Genomic DNA, 19,131 nt, shown 5'->3' with positions numbered 1-19,131 from the left:
ACTGGGATGGAGTTTAATATTCTGGATGTAGATTAAATAAATCAGCTTTTTGTCAAACACACGGTGTTCAAGCCCTTTATTTCTCTAAGATAGGAGGAGACTGATTGATGTCCTGTTACCGACTGTTCCATTTTTGGGCTTTTCTCCTTTGTTAATGGAGACTTGTATTTATATAGCGCCTTTCACAACTTCAGGGTGTCCCAAAGTGCTTTACAGCCAATTAAGTTCTTTTGAAGTGTAGTCACTGCTGTAATGGGGAAATGCAGTCGTCAAATTGTGCACAGCAAGATCCCACTAATAGAAATGTGATTGTAACCAGATAATCTGTTCAGTGATGTTTGTTGAGGATAAATATGAAGCAGCACAGCAGGGAGAACTCCCCTTCTCTTTGGAATAACACCATGGGAACTTTTACGCCAACTGCGAGGGTAGATGGGGCCATAGCTGAAGATCTCATCTGGAAGATGGGACCTCTGACAGTGCAGTGCTCCCTCAGTACTGCATCAGAATATCAATCTGAATTTTCTGCTCATGTTTCTGGAAGTGGATTTGAACCCACAACCTCCTGACTCAAAGATAAGAATGCAACCACTGAGCCACAACTAACACCTCATCATTACTCCAGATTATTTCAGTCATACCCTCAGTTACTCTCATGGACAAGTGTAAGATTTTAGTCCAGGAGTCACAGATTACCCAAAAAGAACATTGAAATCCTAGGTAATCTTAAAGCATTTTACTAAGAAGCAATAGCTTCGATACGATACATCAGTTAAATAGGCAGAAAAAACATATGGCCCATAACAGGTGAGAACGGTTTACTGGTCCTGGATTGGACAAATGGATGTGAAGAAGCGGGGAATGTTGATCTCCATGGCTGGAGCTGCAGTCTCCTCGGAATGATTTACTGGTCCCGGATCAGGGGGCTGCTGATCTCCGTGGCTGAAGGTGACAGTCTGCTCGGAATAGTTTACTGGTCCCAGATCAGGGGGTTCCTGATCTCCATGGCTGAAGGTGACAGTCTGCTCGGAATAGTTTACTGGTCCTGGATCAAGGAGCTGCTAATCTCCGTGGCTGGATGTGGCAGTTTCCTCGGAATGGTTTACTGGTCCTGGATCAGGGGGACGCTGATCTCCGTGGCTGGAGGTGGCAGTCTCTTCCTTTCTCGGTCTCCTTGAGTCAAAGTGTTTGTCTGAAGCCAGCACGGATCACTTTGAGAAGCTCTTTGTTGTCTGAAGTGATTTTACCTTTTGGAAGACTCTTTATATACATTATTCCTGGGGGTCTTTTGTCAATCACTTATTCAATTGTCAAGGGACAGATATTCAAGTTAATCCCTCCTATTTCCACCGGAAATCCATCAAGTCATTTTGTAGCTCGTCACTCTCCAGGACATCCTGTTTAATCTTTACTCAGACAGTTAGTTAACATTTGGGTTATGAGATCTCCCCACCCAATCAAGTTTGTCTTGTTTTAGGGACTGTGCCAGAGATATGTCCTTGGCAGAGATAACAGGCCTGCACTGTCCTGTGTTTGTCAACCCAGGAAGCTTTCTTCATAAGTGAGAGAGAGATTCCTATAGTCAATAAATTTCTTTAAAAACTACAAGCTTATTGGACAGTGATTCCTTACACGTCTCCCAGCCTCAAGAAGTGAATATCCATATTGACTTCTCACATCTTATTTCTGGCTCACCCAGCTATTTCTAAGCTATGAGCTTGTTCTCCTAATTTGTTGCTTGCAAAATCAGCAACACAAAATCTTTGAGCTGCCACCAAGAATTGATGTAAAAGCTGCTCAGTGAAATGTGATAACTATCGACTTTGATTCATCCTCCCCACCTACAGATCATCTCACACAATTCTAAATTATTGGCATATTGTAAATATACATGGTTCAAACAAAAGTTCATTCATGGAGTTGAAAGATTCTCCAGCTCTCTGTTCACTGGCACCCACCTTGTGGATATTTTTTAAATCCAGATTCTATATCCCTCTTCACTTTAATTTTATTCCCTCTGATAGATAGCAGTGTGTTTAATTCTTTTCAGATTGTTTTAAAGTCAGTTTCTCTATGGAGTTTGTGTCAATACCTTGATGATTTAAAATGTTAACTCAGTCTATAGCCACATTAATCACTTCACGTTGTTCTGTTGTCGAGTAGCTGAGCATGTCTGGGACCCAATCTTCAGTGCAGCTTCACCATGCATTTCTGCATTTTAGTTACTCCATACATAAGTCACATCTGCACACTCACACTGGTATCCCAAAATGATGCTCCCTTTGCCATCTGATACAGGTCATTCTTGGGCTTTAAGGTAATCTTACCAAAGCCCAGGGTGGGGCTGGTGGAGGTGTCTATCTGAAGATCTTTGTTTATCTCGCCCTGCATCGTGCGATGTCTCAGATAGTGGCCAGTTTATCAAATTCAGTTTTCTGAAAAGGTTCAGAGGCAAGGATACAAACATCTCCAAGAGAAAGCTACTAATTTACAAGTCTCATCTACATTTTTCTGACTTTCACTGGAATGTACCTGGATACCAGATTGCTCTATTGTATTGAATTATACCCAGGGTGAATTATTCCAATTCCCATTTGGTGGTGCGATTTTCTCTATCTTTTATTCTAAGTGGGACATCTCATTAATTACCATTCTATCTAATTCAGGAGCCCTGGAGTAACTTTACTGTCCAATTCAGTATTTGCATAATCTGGTGTTTTTGCATCAGAGACAGATGTGCTTATTTCAAGGTGACTTCGATATCTCCCTTTCTCTACCACGACATCTTGGTAGATAACAAATGGGATAAAGCCAAATCCTGAAAAGGCGCCAAATCCTGAAAAGGCAAAGTCTATAGTTCAATTTGTAACCACATTGTCAGTTGAAAGGGCCAATAGCTGAAGTCACTGGGTGTCTGGAGCTGCTAGCCCGAGTACCTGATTCACTGCAGCAACCAGCCAATCTCTTCCTAATTCACATGGCCTCTATCATTGCCTCTAGCTCCTGCTCAACAGGGTCAGGACTCAGTTGTACAGGAGCAGAGAGAAAGCAGGGCTCACCGTTACTGTCAGCCTCCACACTGCACCTATTGTGACAGTGACGGACATAGTGGCCCAGGCGGTTATGATTATAACTATGCACCGAGGCATCCTTTCCTGGCAACGAGTTCCTGGAAAGTCCAGGTTTCTGGTTGGGCTATGGGCCTTTGATGGCCATTACCTTTACCTTCCTGGGTGCTCAGGTCCATGGATCTGATCCCAGATTATATGGGGATGGGGGAGCAACTCATCCTAGGGCGTTGTTTAAGTGTTACAAATGACCAATGCACTCCGGACTAACAGCTGGAGCCCTTTCTGAAGAGTGCATGTTAAGCACTCAGGTTTACCTTTTACGACTTCCCCCAAGAATTCTCTTATAAGAAACATCAAAATTAAAGTTATTGTCTTCTATCAGGACCACCCATAAACATGCCACAGTCCTCTGGAGAATTCTCTTCAACTCCAGCTATTCTCAGAGGTAAAACTTTCAATGACCATCTCTTGACTGTGGTTGCCTCAGTCCCTTGTCCTGATAAGCTAATCTGCTTGTTGCTTTCTTTACCGCAAGTCTCTGTGAGGATCACTGTAGATTCTCCCACTAGCTTTAAACTATGAGACCTTCCGGCTTCTGTTCCCTCACAAAATTCAAACTGAGATAAAGTCTTACCTGCATTCCACATGGTGAATCATTAAGTTAGTTTTTTTTTAAAACTCTGTTCACAGCAAAGGTCTATTTAACTGTCATTTCCTTTGGCTATCTTCTCTCGGTGCGCTACAAACCACATGAGGTCCAAACTGCAACTAACTTTGCAAACACCCAGATAAATTGAAACCAGAGAATCACCCTAAGTTCCCCCAACTCCATGACAACTTGGCCTTTTCTGGGATGTTCTGAAACTGACCTTTATGTTAATTATCCCTCATATACAATTTCTTCTTTGATCTGATGAAATAAATGAGTTTTCAGTTCCAGGCTTTACTGAATGCTTTTAAACTAATCTAGCACTAATCCCGAAAACAAAAACAACTCACTTGACTGCCCTGGTTCTTGCAAGCATTGCAAGCATGTCTCCAGCCCTTTAGCTAAGTAAGCCCACCTGCTGCTTTATAATCTTGCCTTTCTAGCTGTTAACCTCTTAAGTCAACATAGCCCCCCATTTTTTAAGCGTAATAGAGTCCAAGCATGCTTGAATTCAATTTATCCCATTTTCTACAGTTAAGACTTTAATTCCAAAAACCAAAAGCTATGCTCTAAAACGCATGAACCATGAACTAGATATCTGCTGCAACAGACAGTTTATGTCTGGTTCATCAGATCCAATCGTATCAGGGTTAGAAATATCTTCGTAAGGGCCTGTGCTAGAGATATGCCCTTGGCAGAGATAACAGGCCTGTCCTTTGTTTGTCACCCATCAAGTTTCTTCATGAGAGAGCGTGAGCAATTTCTATAATATTCCATAAATTTAAGATTTTATACATTTATTGGATGGCGATTTCTCACAGTCTGGTACTTGGATTGGGCTTGTCTCCATTCCAGTGCTGAGGGGATTTCTGTGCCAGACAGGACGGGTAACACTTGAGGGTCTCTCGATTCTCCAGCGGTTTCCATTACCCTTCTTTCTGGTGGATAATGAAGGTGTCAGTGTGAGTAATGTGCAAGTCAGTAAGAATTGTCAGCAGGGATTAATCAGCACTTTCTAATTGGAGATGTTAATCAGTGGAACCTTCCAGACACTGATTTGTACAGTTCGTACCAAAGATCAATTTAGGATTGAAGTAAAAGTTCATAATCTTTTTGTGAACAAATTTCTGATGAGAATTCCTAAATTATGGAGAAAGATCACTGACAGTGGTTCTTAAAGGGACACTGTAGCCCCGATAACACAATTAGTTATAGATCCAGAAAATTAAACTGCAGTCCAATTACAGGCATTATTAACGTCAGTAGAAACAAACCCCAACTCTCAGAATGAACATGGTTCAGTCCTGGTTGTGATAAACAGCAGCACTATAACAGAATCCAGTTCCTGCAGTCACTTGTAACGTCGCTGGTGCTTCAACAGTTGGGATGAATCAATGAATCCCTTCCCATACTTGGAGCAGGTAAACGGTCTCTCTCGGGTGTGAACTCGTTCGTGTCTCAGCAGTTGGCATGAATCAGTGAATCCCTTCCCATACATGGAGCAGGTGATCGGCCTCTCCCCAATGTGAACTCGCTGGTGTACAATGAGACTGCCTGAATGCCTGAAGCTCTTTCCACAGTTAGTGCAGCTGAATGGTTTCTCCCCAGTGTGAACTCGCTGACGTTTCAGCAGGGTGGATGAAAGCCTAAAGCTCATTCCACAGGAAGTGCAGCTGAACGGTTTCACCTCAGTGTGAACTTGCTGGTGTGACACTAGGTTAGATGAATTAATGAATCCCTTCCCACACACAGAGCAGATGAATGGCCTCTCCCTGGTGTGAACTCGCCGGTGTAATGCTAGATTGTATGACTGAATGAATCCTTTCCTACACACTGAACAGGTGAATGGCCTCTCCCCAGTGTGAACTCGCTGGTGTAATGCTAGGTTGGACGACTGAGTGAATTCCTTCCCACACACGGAGCAGATGAACGGTCTCTCCCCAGTGTGGATGCATCAATGAGTATCCAGCTTGGACGGACAAGTGAATGCCTTTCCACAGTCCACACATTTCCACGGTTTCTCCGTGGTGTCGGTGTCCTCGTGTCTCTCCAGGTTGGACAATCAATTGAAGCCTCATCCATACACAGAACACATGAACGATATCTCCCCACTGTGAATGTTGTGATGTCTTTCAGGCTGTGGATCTGGTTAAGGTTCTTTCCACAGTCAGTGCACTGGAACACTCTCACTTGGGTGTGTGTTTGTGTGTGTCTCGGTGCTTTATCAGTCACACTAATGTTTGAAATATTTTCCCACAGACAGATCAATCATTTCTCCTTCCACAGTCAAAGGCCAATGATATTCAGTTCCTGATGAATCAAATGACTTTCAGGTCTTGTTGTGATGTTTGGTTTGAGTTTCCCGACTGCAAATCCTCTCCTTCTAAAAGGGGTTTACAAAAGTCATTACTGTAAGTCCAGGACAGAAACTCAGAACAGACAGTTCTAGTTTCTATAGAACATTTTTCCTCTCTCATTTCCCCCAAAACCACAGATCTCCATCTCACACACACTCTCTCCTCCCTGTGCTGAAATCCGAATAAAGTGTTGGATAATCCTTTCCATATCCTTTCAACAAATTTGTACAACTAGAGATAACAATATGTTTGATGATTCACTTCATTCATGACTTGTGACAAAACATTAATCTGAAACACCCTGACCTGACCACACAGAATAGCAGATGTTAACCTTGTGTTCAGAACTCACTATGTGGAAATTTAATGAGCAATCGTGAAGGTGGGTTCTCCAAACCTCCCAGGGGTTCCTTCCTTCTTTACCTCCCTCTCTAACTAAGTTAAACCTAATATCAGTCTCAGGTCCCATTCTGTTTCTGGTTTACTTCTTGCTGACTAATTACCTCCTGTTAAACATTGTGAAGACTGAAGCCACTGTTTTTGGTCCCAGCTCCAATCTCCATTTCCCAACAACCAACTCCATCCCTCGCCCTTTCAATACTCATGAGATTAAGCCAGTCTGTTCACAACCTTGGTGTCACATTTGATCCCAAGATGAATTTCTAACCTCACATCCGTGCCATCGCTAAGACTATCTGTTTCCACCTCCGTAACATTGCCTGACCTCACTCCTGTCTCAGCACATCTGTTCCCGAAACACTCATTCACACCTTTATCACCTCCAGACTTGACTGTTCTAATGCGCTTCTGGCTGGTCTCCCACATCCTACCCTCTGTAAACTTGAGGCCATCCACAAGTCTGCTACTTGAGTCTGAACTCACAGCAAGTCCTGTTCCCCTATCACCCTGTGCTCCCTAACTTGCATTGGCTCCCTGTTGAGCAATGTCTTGATTTTAAAATTCTCCTCCTTGTGTTCGAATCCCTCCATGGCCTCGACCCTCCCCATCTCTATAATCTCCTCCAGTCCCAAAACCCTCCGAGATATCTGTGTCACTCTAATTCTGACCTCTTGTACATTCCCTATTATAATTGCTCCAACCCTGGTGGCCGTGTCTTGTTCCCTCAGCCCCAAGCTCTGGAATTCCCTCCCTCCATCTCTCAGTCTCAACCTCACTTTCCTCCTCTCAGACACTTTTTAAAACCTACCTCTTTGACCAAGCTTTCGGTCACCTGCCCTCATATCTCTTCATGTGTCTCGGTGTCACACTTTGTTTTATAATTTTCCTGTGAATTGCACTGGGATGGTTTCTGATGCTAAAGGCTCAATATAAATAGAAGTTGTTGTTGTTATTGACTGATTTACAACAACCCGTTGTTTTCACAACAAACTCTTTTTTTTTGCCTCCCGCGGGTTTGCGGCCTCTATAAAGATGGTGACCGTTAACTCAGGCCTGTCGGCGGGAGAAGCCACAGCTGTTCCTACACCCCGCCCCCCGATACAAACATGGGACCAGAAGCTTCTTATTCAGGTTTGGGGCCGACAGGCCTCACTCCAGTTACATCATCAGCACTGCACATGCTTCAACTCGCCAAACCCGGTGATTGATGGTAGGTCCCGGAGCTTTAGGAAGAGGGGGCGGGTCTGGAGGCCCGAGCGGAAGCGACAGGTCCTCCAACCAATCGGAGTGAACGAGGGGCGGGGCTGATGCTGGATCTCCCTGATTGGCTGAAACTCTGCATCATTGTGAAAGCTGATTTGTCACAAATTCCAGCCGGAAACTGGATTTTTTCTTCGGGGTGACAGGCCCGGGGGCAGCCGGCTCACTGGCCGCCATCTTGTGAGCGGGAGCCAGGGCGATTCAGGGAGGCGGGGCTTCCTCCCTGGTGATAGGCCCGGGTTAACCGGACAACCGGCCGTCGCCATCTTGTGCTGAGTGTTTTCCATCCGGGTCTTTAATGAAGGGATGGACAATGAGCTGGAGTCAGTTTGAAAACTGTTCAGAGGAAGGTCTGAAATCAGATTTACATCCAGATACCTGTAAGGACAATAAAGTTTACATCAATTGTGTGTTTAAAATGAAATCAGAATGCTGGAAATACTCAGTTCTGAAGAAGAATCATATTGGATTGGAAATGTTAAATCTGTTTCTCTCTCTTCACAGAAGCTGCCAAACCTGCTGAGGATTTCCAGAACTTTCTGTTTTTATTCCAGATTTCCAGCATCCACAGTATTTTACTAAAATTATGTTTTTCTAAAAGTTTGTTGCATGACTAGTAAAATACTTTCTACCATTTACATGTACAAATCATTTATTATTTATATTTATTTGTTTAACTGAGACTCAGCTGTTCAGGAACTATTGTCAGAAATCACCACAGAAAATATGGTGGAAATCTGGAATTGTGTTGAGATTTCATCAATTTTTTAAAAAATGATTAATGGGATGTGGGTGTCGCTGGCTGGGTCAGCATTTATCGCCCATCCCTAGTTGCCCTTGAGAAGGTGGTGCTGAGCTGCCTCTTGAACTGCTGCAGTCCACGTGGTGTAGGTACACCCACAGTGCTGTTAGGGAGGGAGTTCCAGGATTTTGACCCAGCGACAGTGAAGGAACGGCCGATATATTTCCAAGCCAGGATGGTGAGTGACTTGGCGGGGAATTTCCAGATGATGGTGTTCCCTTCTATCTGCTGTCCCTGTCCTTCTTGATCATAGCGGCCATGAGTTTGGAAGGTGCTGCTGAAGGAGCCTTGGTGAGTTCCTGCAGTGCATCTTGTAGATGGTACACACTGCTGCTACTGCGCGTTGGTGTTGGAGGGAGTGAATGTTTGTGGATGTGGTGCCAATCAAGTGGGCCGCTTTGTCCTGGATGGTGTCCAGCTTCTTAAGTGTTGTGGGAACTGCACTCATTCAGGCAATTGGTGAGTATTCCATCGCACTCCTGACTTGTGCCTAGTGGATGATGGACAGGCTTTGGGAAGTTGGGAAGTAACTTACTCACTTTAGGGTTCCGAGCCTCTGACCTGCTCTTGTAGCCACAGTATTTATATGGATAGTCGAATTCAGTTTCTGTCAATGGTAACCCCCAGAATATTAATAGTGGGGAATTCAGTGATGGCAATTCCATTGAATGTCAAGGCTTGATGCTTCGATTCTCTCCTGTTAGAGATGGTCATTGCCTGGCACTTCTGTGACGCAAATGTTAGCCCAAGCCGGGATATTGTCCAGGTCTTGCTGCATTTGGACATGGACTGCTTCAGTATCTGAGGAGTTGCGAATAGTGCTGAACATTGTGCAATCATCAACAAACATCCCCACCTCTGACCTCATGATGGAAGGAAGGTCATTGATGAAGCAACTGAAGATGGTTGGGCCTAGGCCACTATCCTGAAGAACTCCTGCAGTGATGTCCTGGAGCTGAGATGATGGACCTCCAACAACCTCAGCCATCTTCCTTTGTGCTAGGTATTGAAAATTGAAAAATTGAGATTGCTGGATGTTTATGAGGCAAGGATATTAATGGTTATGGAATCAATATGGTTTGGATTTAACATCCAGGTAAAGCATCTGCATCCTGGAGCTCAATGTCTGAGATTGGACTGGTTCTGTTTTTATTTTGAAGGCGGTGTAGGTTTCCTGTCTGTTCTTTAGATTATCTCCATGCTTGAGGGTAATTTGCTGAAGGTGAGAAACAGGGAAGAAAATGGAGAAGAGGATTGGTGCTATGACATAGCCTTGTCTGATCCCAGTCTTCACTGAGATAGGGTCTGTGGTGGCTCCATTGATGAGGATCACGGCTTTCATGTCATCTTGGAGTAGGTGGAGGATGGTGACAAAGTTCTGAGGATAGCTGAATTTGAGGAGAATACTGCATAAAACTCAACAAGTCGTCTCAACAAGAAACTTCCTCTCTCGTGCCCCCTGTTTCATTTTATTCTTCGTCTCATCCGACGCCTCAACAAGAAACTTTGTCTCTGTCATTTGGACTCGAAACGTTAACTGTGCTCCTCTCCGTAGATGCTGCCAGACCTGCTGAATTTTTCCAGGTATTTTTGTTTTTGTACTGCATAAAACTTCATGTTTGACAGTGTAAAAGGCTTTTATGAGGTTGAAAAAGGGCCAGTACAGCGGTTGCTCCTGTTCCTTGGATTTTTCTTGGGTTTGCCGACCAGTAATGATTATGCCTGTGGTGCCTCTCAATAGGGGAAAACTACACTGTGAATCCGGAAGGAGATTTTTAGCCACTAAGAGGAGGTGATTGAGGAGGATCCTTGTAATGATTTTCCTTGTGGCAGGCAGCAGGGAGACTCCGCTGTAATTACCGCAATCAGACTTGTCCCTCTCCTTGAATACAGTCACAGAGATGCCCCGGCGTGCAACCCTCTTCCCAGTGAAGAATACCAGATTGTCCAGCTGTGCCAGGAGCGTAACTCCACCATGTTTCAGAATTTTACCGGGATTCCATCTGCTCCAGATCTTGTTGTTTTTCAGCTGCCAAATGGCTTTTTCACTTTCACTCTGGACCATGGTAGCACCGAGGCTGAGCTGGATGGGATATTAAAGAATGGAGTTGAAGACATTGAAGTCAAAGACAGAGTCTTGGTTGAGGAGTTCTCCATAATGTTCTCTCCAGTGAGTACTGACCACCTCCCTCTCCTTAAAGAGGTTCCCTCCATGCTTGGCTCTTGGTGGGGTTGGCCCTTGAGTGTTTGGCTCATAGATGGTCTTGACAGCGCTGATGAAACCATGCATGTCGTTGGTGTCTGTGAGTTGTTAGCTCTCATATGCACTTTCTACCCACCATTTGTTTTCTGTTTTGTGGGCTTTAAAACCTTCCCCCGTCGACCATGAGTTCCAGGAAAATGTGGATTGTTTTCCATATCTTAGCAGCTTCTTTTTGACGGAGGCAGACCTAGACGATTAAATACATTGTCACCTCTAATATTCCAGCTCAGCCTTCAGCTGAATGAGGAGATGAGTATTTGAGGATGAAGATCTCAAATTCGAGACAGAGATCATGGTTTACTGGGCAGCAGTCATCCCCACACTCCCAAAGGCTTCAGAGACTTGGACAACCTAGAGCAGGCACCTCAGAGCATTGGAGAAGTCCCACCAGCAGACTTGCACAATCACAAGATCCCTCAAATCTGTTAGGAAAAAAGGTGGTCAGCCAGCAGTGTCCTCTCCCAAGCCAATGTGCTCAGCATTGAGGTGATAACCACTCAAAACCAGCTCCACTGTGCAGGAGATGTTGTTCGTGTGCCTGACATCAGACTCCTGAATCAGCTGCTCTTCTTAGAACTGAGTCACATCAGGAGACTCCCAGGAGAAAAAAGGAAACACTTAGGATTGTCCTCAAAACATTCCCAGAGAGACCAAACATCCCCGCAGTCTCATAGGATTGTGACAAATAGAAATTTTATTTGTGTAGGCACCGATTACATTGAAAGACTTCATCAAGAGTATGCAGGGGCAAGGTTAAGGCATCAGAGAGAACATAACCCACCAACACATTCTCTATCCAACCCTTCAATCACCACCTGCCCATATGTGACAGAGTCTGCTGAACGCGCCTTGGACATATCTCTAAACCCATTGAACGAAAATGAAAGCAAATCATACTCAATCCTGAGGGACTGCTTAAGAAAGGGAGTCAGGATGAGTCAGAGGGGCGGGGCTTCCTTGGTGACAGACCCAGATCACCCAGGCAACAGGCCAGCATCTTGGGAGAGGCATTTTCAGCCGGCAGGGTGCATGCGTGACCATCTTGATGAGGAAACAGAGAGTGGGCAGAGCATCAGGGTTTCAGTGACCAGGAGAGAAATGATTGACTGATTCATTTTACTCTGCACACAGGGGTTGGAGTACTGAACCCAGTCAGAGTAGAGAGAGGGAGAAAACTGTGAGTGGAAGAAAGAAATTGTGAGAAGGGTTTGGATTTCAGCCAGAGAGGGGGGAAGATTGTGTGGGATGGGGATTTACAGCTTTAAGGAAAATTGTTCCATAGAAACTAGAATTGTCTGTTCTGAATTTCTGTTGTCTTCTTACAGTGACTCCATTTTCAAGCATTAGAACTGGAGTATTTACAGACAGGAAACCCCAACCCTTCAAGATTTAACAGAGTCACTCGATTCATCAGGACCTGAATTCCATCGGACTTCGAATGTGGAAAGAGAAAAGCTTGTCTACTCTGTCTGCAGGATGATTTCAAACATCAGTGTGATTGGAAAAGCGCTAGTGTGAGTGCCCCAGGGAACTGAATGTGGAAAGAGCTTTAATCAGTTACACAGCCTGAAAAAACATCACATCGTTCACAGTGGGGAGAAACCATACACGTGTTCTGTGTGTGAACAAAGCTTTACTGATCATCCAACCTGGAGAGACACACGGATAGCCGCACCATGGAGAAACCGTGGAAATGTGGGGACTGTGGGAAGGGCTTCAAATCCCCGTCTGTGCTGGAAATTCATCAACGCAGTCACACCGGGGAGAGGCCATTCACCTGCTCCGTATGTGGGAAGGGATTCACTCAGTTATCCAGCTTACATACCCACCAGCGAATTCACACTGGGGAGAGACCATTTAAATGCTCTCACTGCGGAACTGGGTTCAGGCGATCATCTCAACTTACTGCGCACCAGCAAGTTCACACTGGGAAGAGACCGTTCATTTGCTCTGAGTGTGGGAAGGGATTCACTCAGTCATCCCACCTGCTGACACACCAGCACACTCACACTGGGGAGAGGCCATTCATCTGCTCTGAATGTGGGAAGGGATTTGCTCAGTCATTCACACTGATGATACATCAGCGCACTCACACTGGGGAGAAGCCGTACACCTGCTCCAAGTGTGGGAAGGGATTCCATGTGTCAAGCACCCTGCGGACCCACCAGCGATTTCACACTGAGGAGAGGCCGTTTACCTGCCCCGAGTGTGGAAAGAGATTCATTTGGTCATCTCATTTGCACAGACACCAACGCACTCACAGTGGGGAAAGGCCATTCACCTGCTGTGTGTGTGGGAAAGGATTTACTCAGTCACACCACCTGCGGAGACACCAGCGAGTTCACGAGTAACTGCAGGGGTTGGAGTCTGCTCTTTCTGCTGCTGTTAATCACATCCGGGGCTGAACGTATGGCTTAATCCTGAGGTGTGTGAGAAATGTGTCCCAGCCGCTCTCTGCCATGGTTCAGAGCTCCTAGACACGGAACAGAAGGCTTCTTTACAACTGTACTTAGAATCAGGAAGAATAACGGTGAATGCTGGAAACGTGCTGTAAAATCGGAGATTGGTGGAAAATTGTGATCTGTTCCTGAGTGAAAGTGAAACAACAGGTTTAACTTTCCAGTGAGTATGGTACGAGGATTGAAAATGTTTGTGTGACATTCCTGAATCTGCCAACGCAATGCAATAACAACAATAAGTTCCATTTATATAGAAACTTTAACATAGTAAAACATGTCAAGGTGCTTCACAGATGATCAAAACCTTGGTCAAAGAGGTAGATTCTAAGAAGTATTTTAAAGAAGTGGAGAGAGAGAGAGGTTTAGAGAAGGAATTCCAGAGCTTGGGACCTTGGGAGCTGAAAGCACGGCCCCCAGTGGTGGAGTGATGTAGGTGGGGAGTGAGGCAGGGTCACAATTGGAGGAGCATAAGGAGCTCAGAGGGTCGTAGGGCTGGAGGAGATTCCAGAGACTGTCATGGAGAGAGCGGGCTGCCTCCATGGAGATTCAAGCACAGCTCTGAAATGGGTCCATGCAGGTCATGACCACGGTCATGCAGGAGATGTCAGCTGCCTTAAACAGGATGACAGAGACTGTATCTGACCTTACAACATGTCACTGATCTCCACCAAGCTGGTCTGCAGCAGTGTGGGAGGAATAATGTGCTGCTGGTTCAGGAGAGGGACGATGGAGAAAGGAAACCTGGAACTGGGAACTCCGATCAAAAGCATTCTCAATCCTCATGCACTACCCTATCCACCCCCAAGCAGTAGCCTACACACTGCCCCCTCTCCCACCAGCTGAATCTGCCCCTGCACAAATACAGGTGGATCAGTCTTTGCCGGGACCCTGAGGGGCTCTGAAATCCAGAGGGTGGAGACCACAAGCCTCTCGGCATTGAGAGCAGGGATGTGAGCAGCCTGTCTCTCCCTCTGCTGAAACCACACAGGATGCACCATGTAGAAGCAATAGGAAGGGTCTGGGCTAGAAATTATAATTTACCAAGGGCGTGCACAGGAGCGTTTTACAAAATATTAAGTTTCCTTTTTCATTAATGACACAGAAAATGTATTGATTGGAACCATTTCCAGTTCTTGTCCATTCTGATATCCCAAGGGCCAGCTCACCCTCTCTCTGGGTTCATGCTGAATGTCAATCTGGGCTGGGAGCCATTGGGTGGATGTGCAATGGTTGGATGAGTGGGTGAAGGAATGTTCAGTGAGCAGGAAGGGGGAGAGGGGGTTGGTGTTGCTGGTTGGAAGTGTTTATCCTGAAACAGCGATCATTCATTGATCATTTTGAAATTATCGACCTGCTGTGTCTTTCCCCATTTTTGTTCTTTTAGTTTTCCAGGATTTATATATTTGTTTTCTTTTTATTAAAACATTCTTGTTGTAACACTGAAATCCAGACGATTTTAAATCTGTTAAAGTCAATCCCCATCAAGTACACAGGAGGACTCAACTGATCCTAACTTTTTCTGCAATCAATAAACAAAAAGATCTTATAAGATGTCCATATGGGGAGTTGTTTTTCTCTGAGACCAGGGATGGTCAAACTATGTCCCAAAGTTCAGATCTGGGCCATGAGCCTGGGCTATTGGGCCCACATACATGGAGCACCATGTCCTTCGTCCCCGATTTAATCACTCCACCATTGGTAGCTATGTCTTCAGCTGCCTGGACCCTAAGCTCTGGAATTTCCTCCCTAAACCTCTCCACCTTTCTACTTCACTTTCCTCCTTTAAGACACTCATAACCAACCTCTTTGACCAAGCTTTTGGTCATCTTGCCTAATATGTCCTTCTGCTCATGTGAAACTCCATGGGACATTTTATCATGTTAAAAGCTCGATATAAATATAAGATGTTGCAGTTGTTGTTGTAGCTCAGTCAGACCCAATCACTTGCTGAGTGAGTGAGGCTATATAAATGTAACTCAGACAGACACAGCTTGTTAGAACAGACCTGGGGAGAAGGAAGCTCTGAACTAATCACTGGACTCCCTGATCTCCAAAAATGGGAAAAGGTGATTCTGTTCAACATTCGAAAATACATTCATCAAAGATGGTTTGTTGTTGTGAGCTGCATTATTTGATAGAATTAGAGTGAAGGAGTGGGATTGATCCCTGAGTCACCAGTTTAAGGACAGGAGGAGAGAGAATCTGGAGAGGAGAAAAGAATAAGTAGGAGACTGGACACTGAATCTGGAACAATGAGCAGAGAGGAAGAGGAGTGTGTGGGTCAGAGATTTATAGATGTAGTGGAATGAGAGGGAAAATGTTCCATCAATACTAAAATTGTCTATTCTGAATTTCTATCCTGGACTGATAGTGATGATTTTTGTAAACTCAGTTTACAGGATATTAGAGGGGAGGATTTGCAGACGAGAAACTCAAACCTAATATCTCAACAAGATCTTATGGAATCACTGAATTCATGTAAGATCAGCCTCTGATTATTGCAGGAGGAATGTTTGTTCTGTCTGTGGGAAAAGATTTAAATCATCAACATGACTGGAAAATCATCAGGATACACACACCCAAGTCAGAAGCTCATCTCGAGGTCAAATATAACATCAAATGTCCAAAAAGTCCAGTTTAGTCTCAGTTAGCAGGGAGAGGAATGGAGTTAGTAGCTAGGGAATGAAAACAATGACTTCGGTCTTCCCAATGTTTAATTGGAGGAAAATTCTGTACATCCACAAACAGTCTGATAATGTAACAAAAGTGGAGAGGTTGAGAGAGGTGGTGGTGAGGTAGAGCTGGGAGCTGGCAGTGTACATGTGAAAACTGATGTCATTATGTGGAGCAGGTTGATGAGAAATAAGAGGAAGCAAAGGTGAATTTTTTGGGGATTTAAGAGGTAAATTTGGGAGTGGGAAGAGAAGACATTGCATGTGATTCTCTGACTCTGATTAGATAAAGAATGGGACCAGGGGAAAACAGCCCTACCCAGCTAGACGACAGTGTAGAGGTGACGGAGCAGCATGATGTGGTTAAACTGTCAAAGGCTGCAAACAGGTCGAGAAGGGAGAGTTTATCTTTGTCACAGTCACATACGATGTCATTTGTGACTTTGATAAGAGCTGGTTCAGTACTGAGGCAGGGGCAAAAACCTGATTGGATGGATTCAGACATAGAGTTCAAAGAATCACGGACACAGATTCGGGAAATGACAAACTATTCTTGGAGTGTGGAGAGGAAAGGGAGGGTTGAGATGAGGCAGTAGTTTGCAAGGATGATGGAGTCAAGGGTTTGTGTTTTGAGGAGGGGATGATGATGGCAGATTTGAAGGAGAGAGTAACAGTACCTGAAGAGAGAGAAAACTTAACATTGTCAGCGAATATGGGAAGTTGGGCAATCAGCACTTTAGTGAGCATAAGATGGATGGAGCAGGAGCTGGGTCTCAGGGATAAGATGAGTCCTGAGAGAGCAGGAGGGGAGCTGGGAGAAACTAGAGAAAGGTGTGGATTCAGGGTTCGGCCGATGGGGAGCTTGAGAGACAGTTTGGCCCAGTGTGTTCATGGAAGGGAGGGAAGCAGCAGAGGCAGCTGATCAGATTGTCTCAATCTTAGTGACAAAGAAGCTCCATGAGCTCCTTACACTTGTTGTTGGAGATGAGGATGGAGGGGAGAGGGAGAGCCCTTCAAAAGGAGCTAACTTGTGTTGGAGATATTAAAAAGACTCAACACACTGTGTGTTTAACAAAACTGATTTATTTGACTTTTATCCAGAATATTAACTCCTATAACTGTACTGGAGTTCATTAACATTAGCAAAAACAGACCCCAATGACCCTGGTTCAGTTCTAGATGTGATTAACAGCAAAATCCAATTCACTATAGTTACTCACGAACTCGCTGGTGTGTCAGCAGGTGGGATGACTGAGTGAATCTCTTCCCACACACACAGCAGGTAAATGGCCTCTCCCCAGTGTGAACTCGCTGATGTCTCAGTTGGTGGGATGACTGAGTGAACCCGTTCCCACACTCGGAGCAGGTGAACGGCCTCTCCCCAGTGTGAACCCGCTGGTGTCTCAGCAGTTTGGATGAAAGAGCAAATCTCTTCTCACATTCGGGGCAGGTGAATGGCTTCTCCCCAATGTGAGCTCGCTGGTGTGTCAACAAGTGGGATGACTGAATAAATCTCTTCCCACAATCAGAGCAGGTGAAAGGTCTCTCTCCAATGTGAATGCGCTGGTGTTCCATGAGTACAGATGAGTTCCTGAACCCAGTCCCGCAGTGAGAGCACGTGAACGGTTTCTCGTCAGTGTGAACACGTTGATGGGATATCAGTTCCCAGGAACTTTTATAGCACTTTCCACAGTCTTGGCATTTAAACAATCTCTCGTCAATATGAACTTGCTGGTGTTTCAGCAGGTTGGATGAGTGAGTGAATCCTTTACCACACTCGGAGCAAGTGAACAGCCTCTCCCCAGTGTGAACTCGCTGGTGCGTCAGCAGGTTGGATGACTGAGCGAATCCTTTCGCACATACAGAGCAGGTGAACGGTCTCTCCCCAGTGTGAATGTGCCGATGAGTTTCCAGCACAGATGGGTGATTAAATCCCTTCCCACAGTCCCCACATTTCCACAGCTTCTCCCTGTTGTGACTGCATTTATGTTTTGACAGGTCAGATGATCGGCTGAAGCCTTGTCCACACACACAACACATGTACAGTTTCTCTCCACTGTGAATGGTGGTTTTTCCTGCCATGTTCAAAATACGATGATGATATTCAGGTTCCGATAAATTCGGTGACTCTGTCAGATCCTGATGTGACGTTTGGTTTCCCAACTGCAAATTCTCCCCTTCTAACATCCTGTGAAATTGATTTAAAACAGATAAAAGGGAGTGAGAGAGAACCCACAAAAACACAAAAGCAGGTTGTGAAATTGAACTGAATGAATCTGGTCATTTGTGGGGCCGGCTATAGGAAAAAGTGACCATGAAAACTGCCAGGTGGTCGTAAAAGCCCAAATTGTTCACTAATGTCCTTCAGGGAAGGGAACTGACCACCCAGTCTGGGCCTACACAAGACCCTAGCCTTTATGGGAGGATAGAACAAGGGAGACAAAGAGAGAAGGGCAGTAGGTGGGAGAGGCAAGGGCTGAAGGAGAGAGATTTTATACTTCTGCAACGCAACAAGAACTTTGACAGAACAGCCAAACCTCTCAACCTCCATCACCTAGAAGGACCAAGGTAGCAGGTGTATATGAAAACCATCATCTCCAAGTTCCTCGCCAAGTCACACACTGTCCTGACTTGTCTGACATCCAGTACTGGCTGATCAGAAATTTCTTCCACTTAAGTATTGGGAAGACTGAAGCCGTTGTCTTCAGTCCCCTCTACAAACTCCACTGCCTGGTCACCAACTCCATCCATCTCCCTGGCAACAATCTGAGGCTGAACCAGACTGTTCACACCCATGGCAAAATATTTCACATCAAAATGAGCTTTCAAACACATATCCACACCATCACCACTGTCGTATTTTTCCACCTCAGTAACATCGCCCAACTCCACCCTAGTTTCAGCTCATCTGCTGCTGAAACCCTCAACCATTGCTTTGTTTTCTCTAGACTTAACACTCCTAATGCATTCCTGGCCAGCCTCACACAGTTAACCTCCATGTGATCTTGAAATCGTTCAAAACTCTGCTGTCCGTGTACTTAATACTCCAAGTCTTGTTCACTCATCACCCCTGTGCTCACTGAACTACAAAAGCTCCTGGTTTATAACACACCTGTGAAACACCTTGAAAAGGTCAAATACATGAAAACCACTTTACAAATCCAAACTGCTGTTGTTGATTTGGATATTTATCACTGTT

At 45.0% G+C, this 19,131-nt stretch overlaps 1 protein-coding gene across 1 annotated transcript; it reads left to right on the top strand.

Annotated features, from left to right (window-relative positions):
* The first annotated feature begins 8,027 nt into the window (after positions 1-8,027).
* On the top strand, positions 8,028-13,476 carry LOC121270547 (zinc finger protein 239-like). The gene is made up of 2 exons (XM_041175907.1): positions 8,028-8,116; positions 12,127-13,476. The coding sequence occupies exon 2, from the start codon at positions 12,478-12,480 to the stop codon at positions 13,150-13,152; it is 675 nt and encodes a 224-aa protein (XP_041031841.1). The 5' UTR covers positions 8,028-8,116; positions 12,127-12,477; the 3' UTR covers positions 13,153-13,476.
* Positions 13,477-19,131: the final 5,655 nt, after the last annotated feature.

This window comes from Carcharodon carcharias, chromosome 27 (assembly GCF_017639515.1).
Source record: "Carcharodon carcharias isolate sCarCar2 chromosome 27, sCarCar2.pri, whole genome shotgun sequence".
Taxonomy (NCBI): Eukaryota; Metazoa; Chordata; class Chondrichthyes; order Lamniformes; family Lamnidae; genus Carcharodon; species Carcharodon carcharias.
The sequence above is the reverse complement of the archived record's forward strand: the minus strand, read 5'-3'. Positions and strand labels throughout refer to the sequence as shown.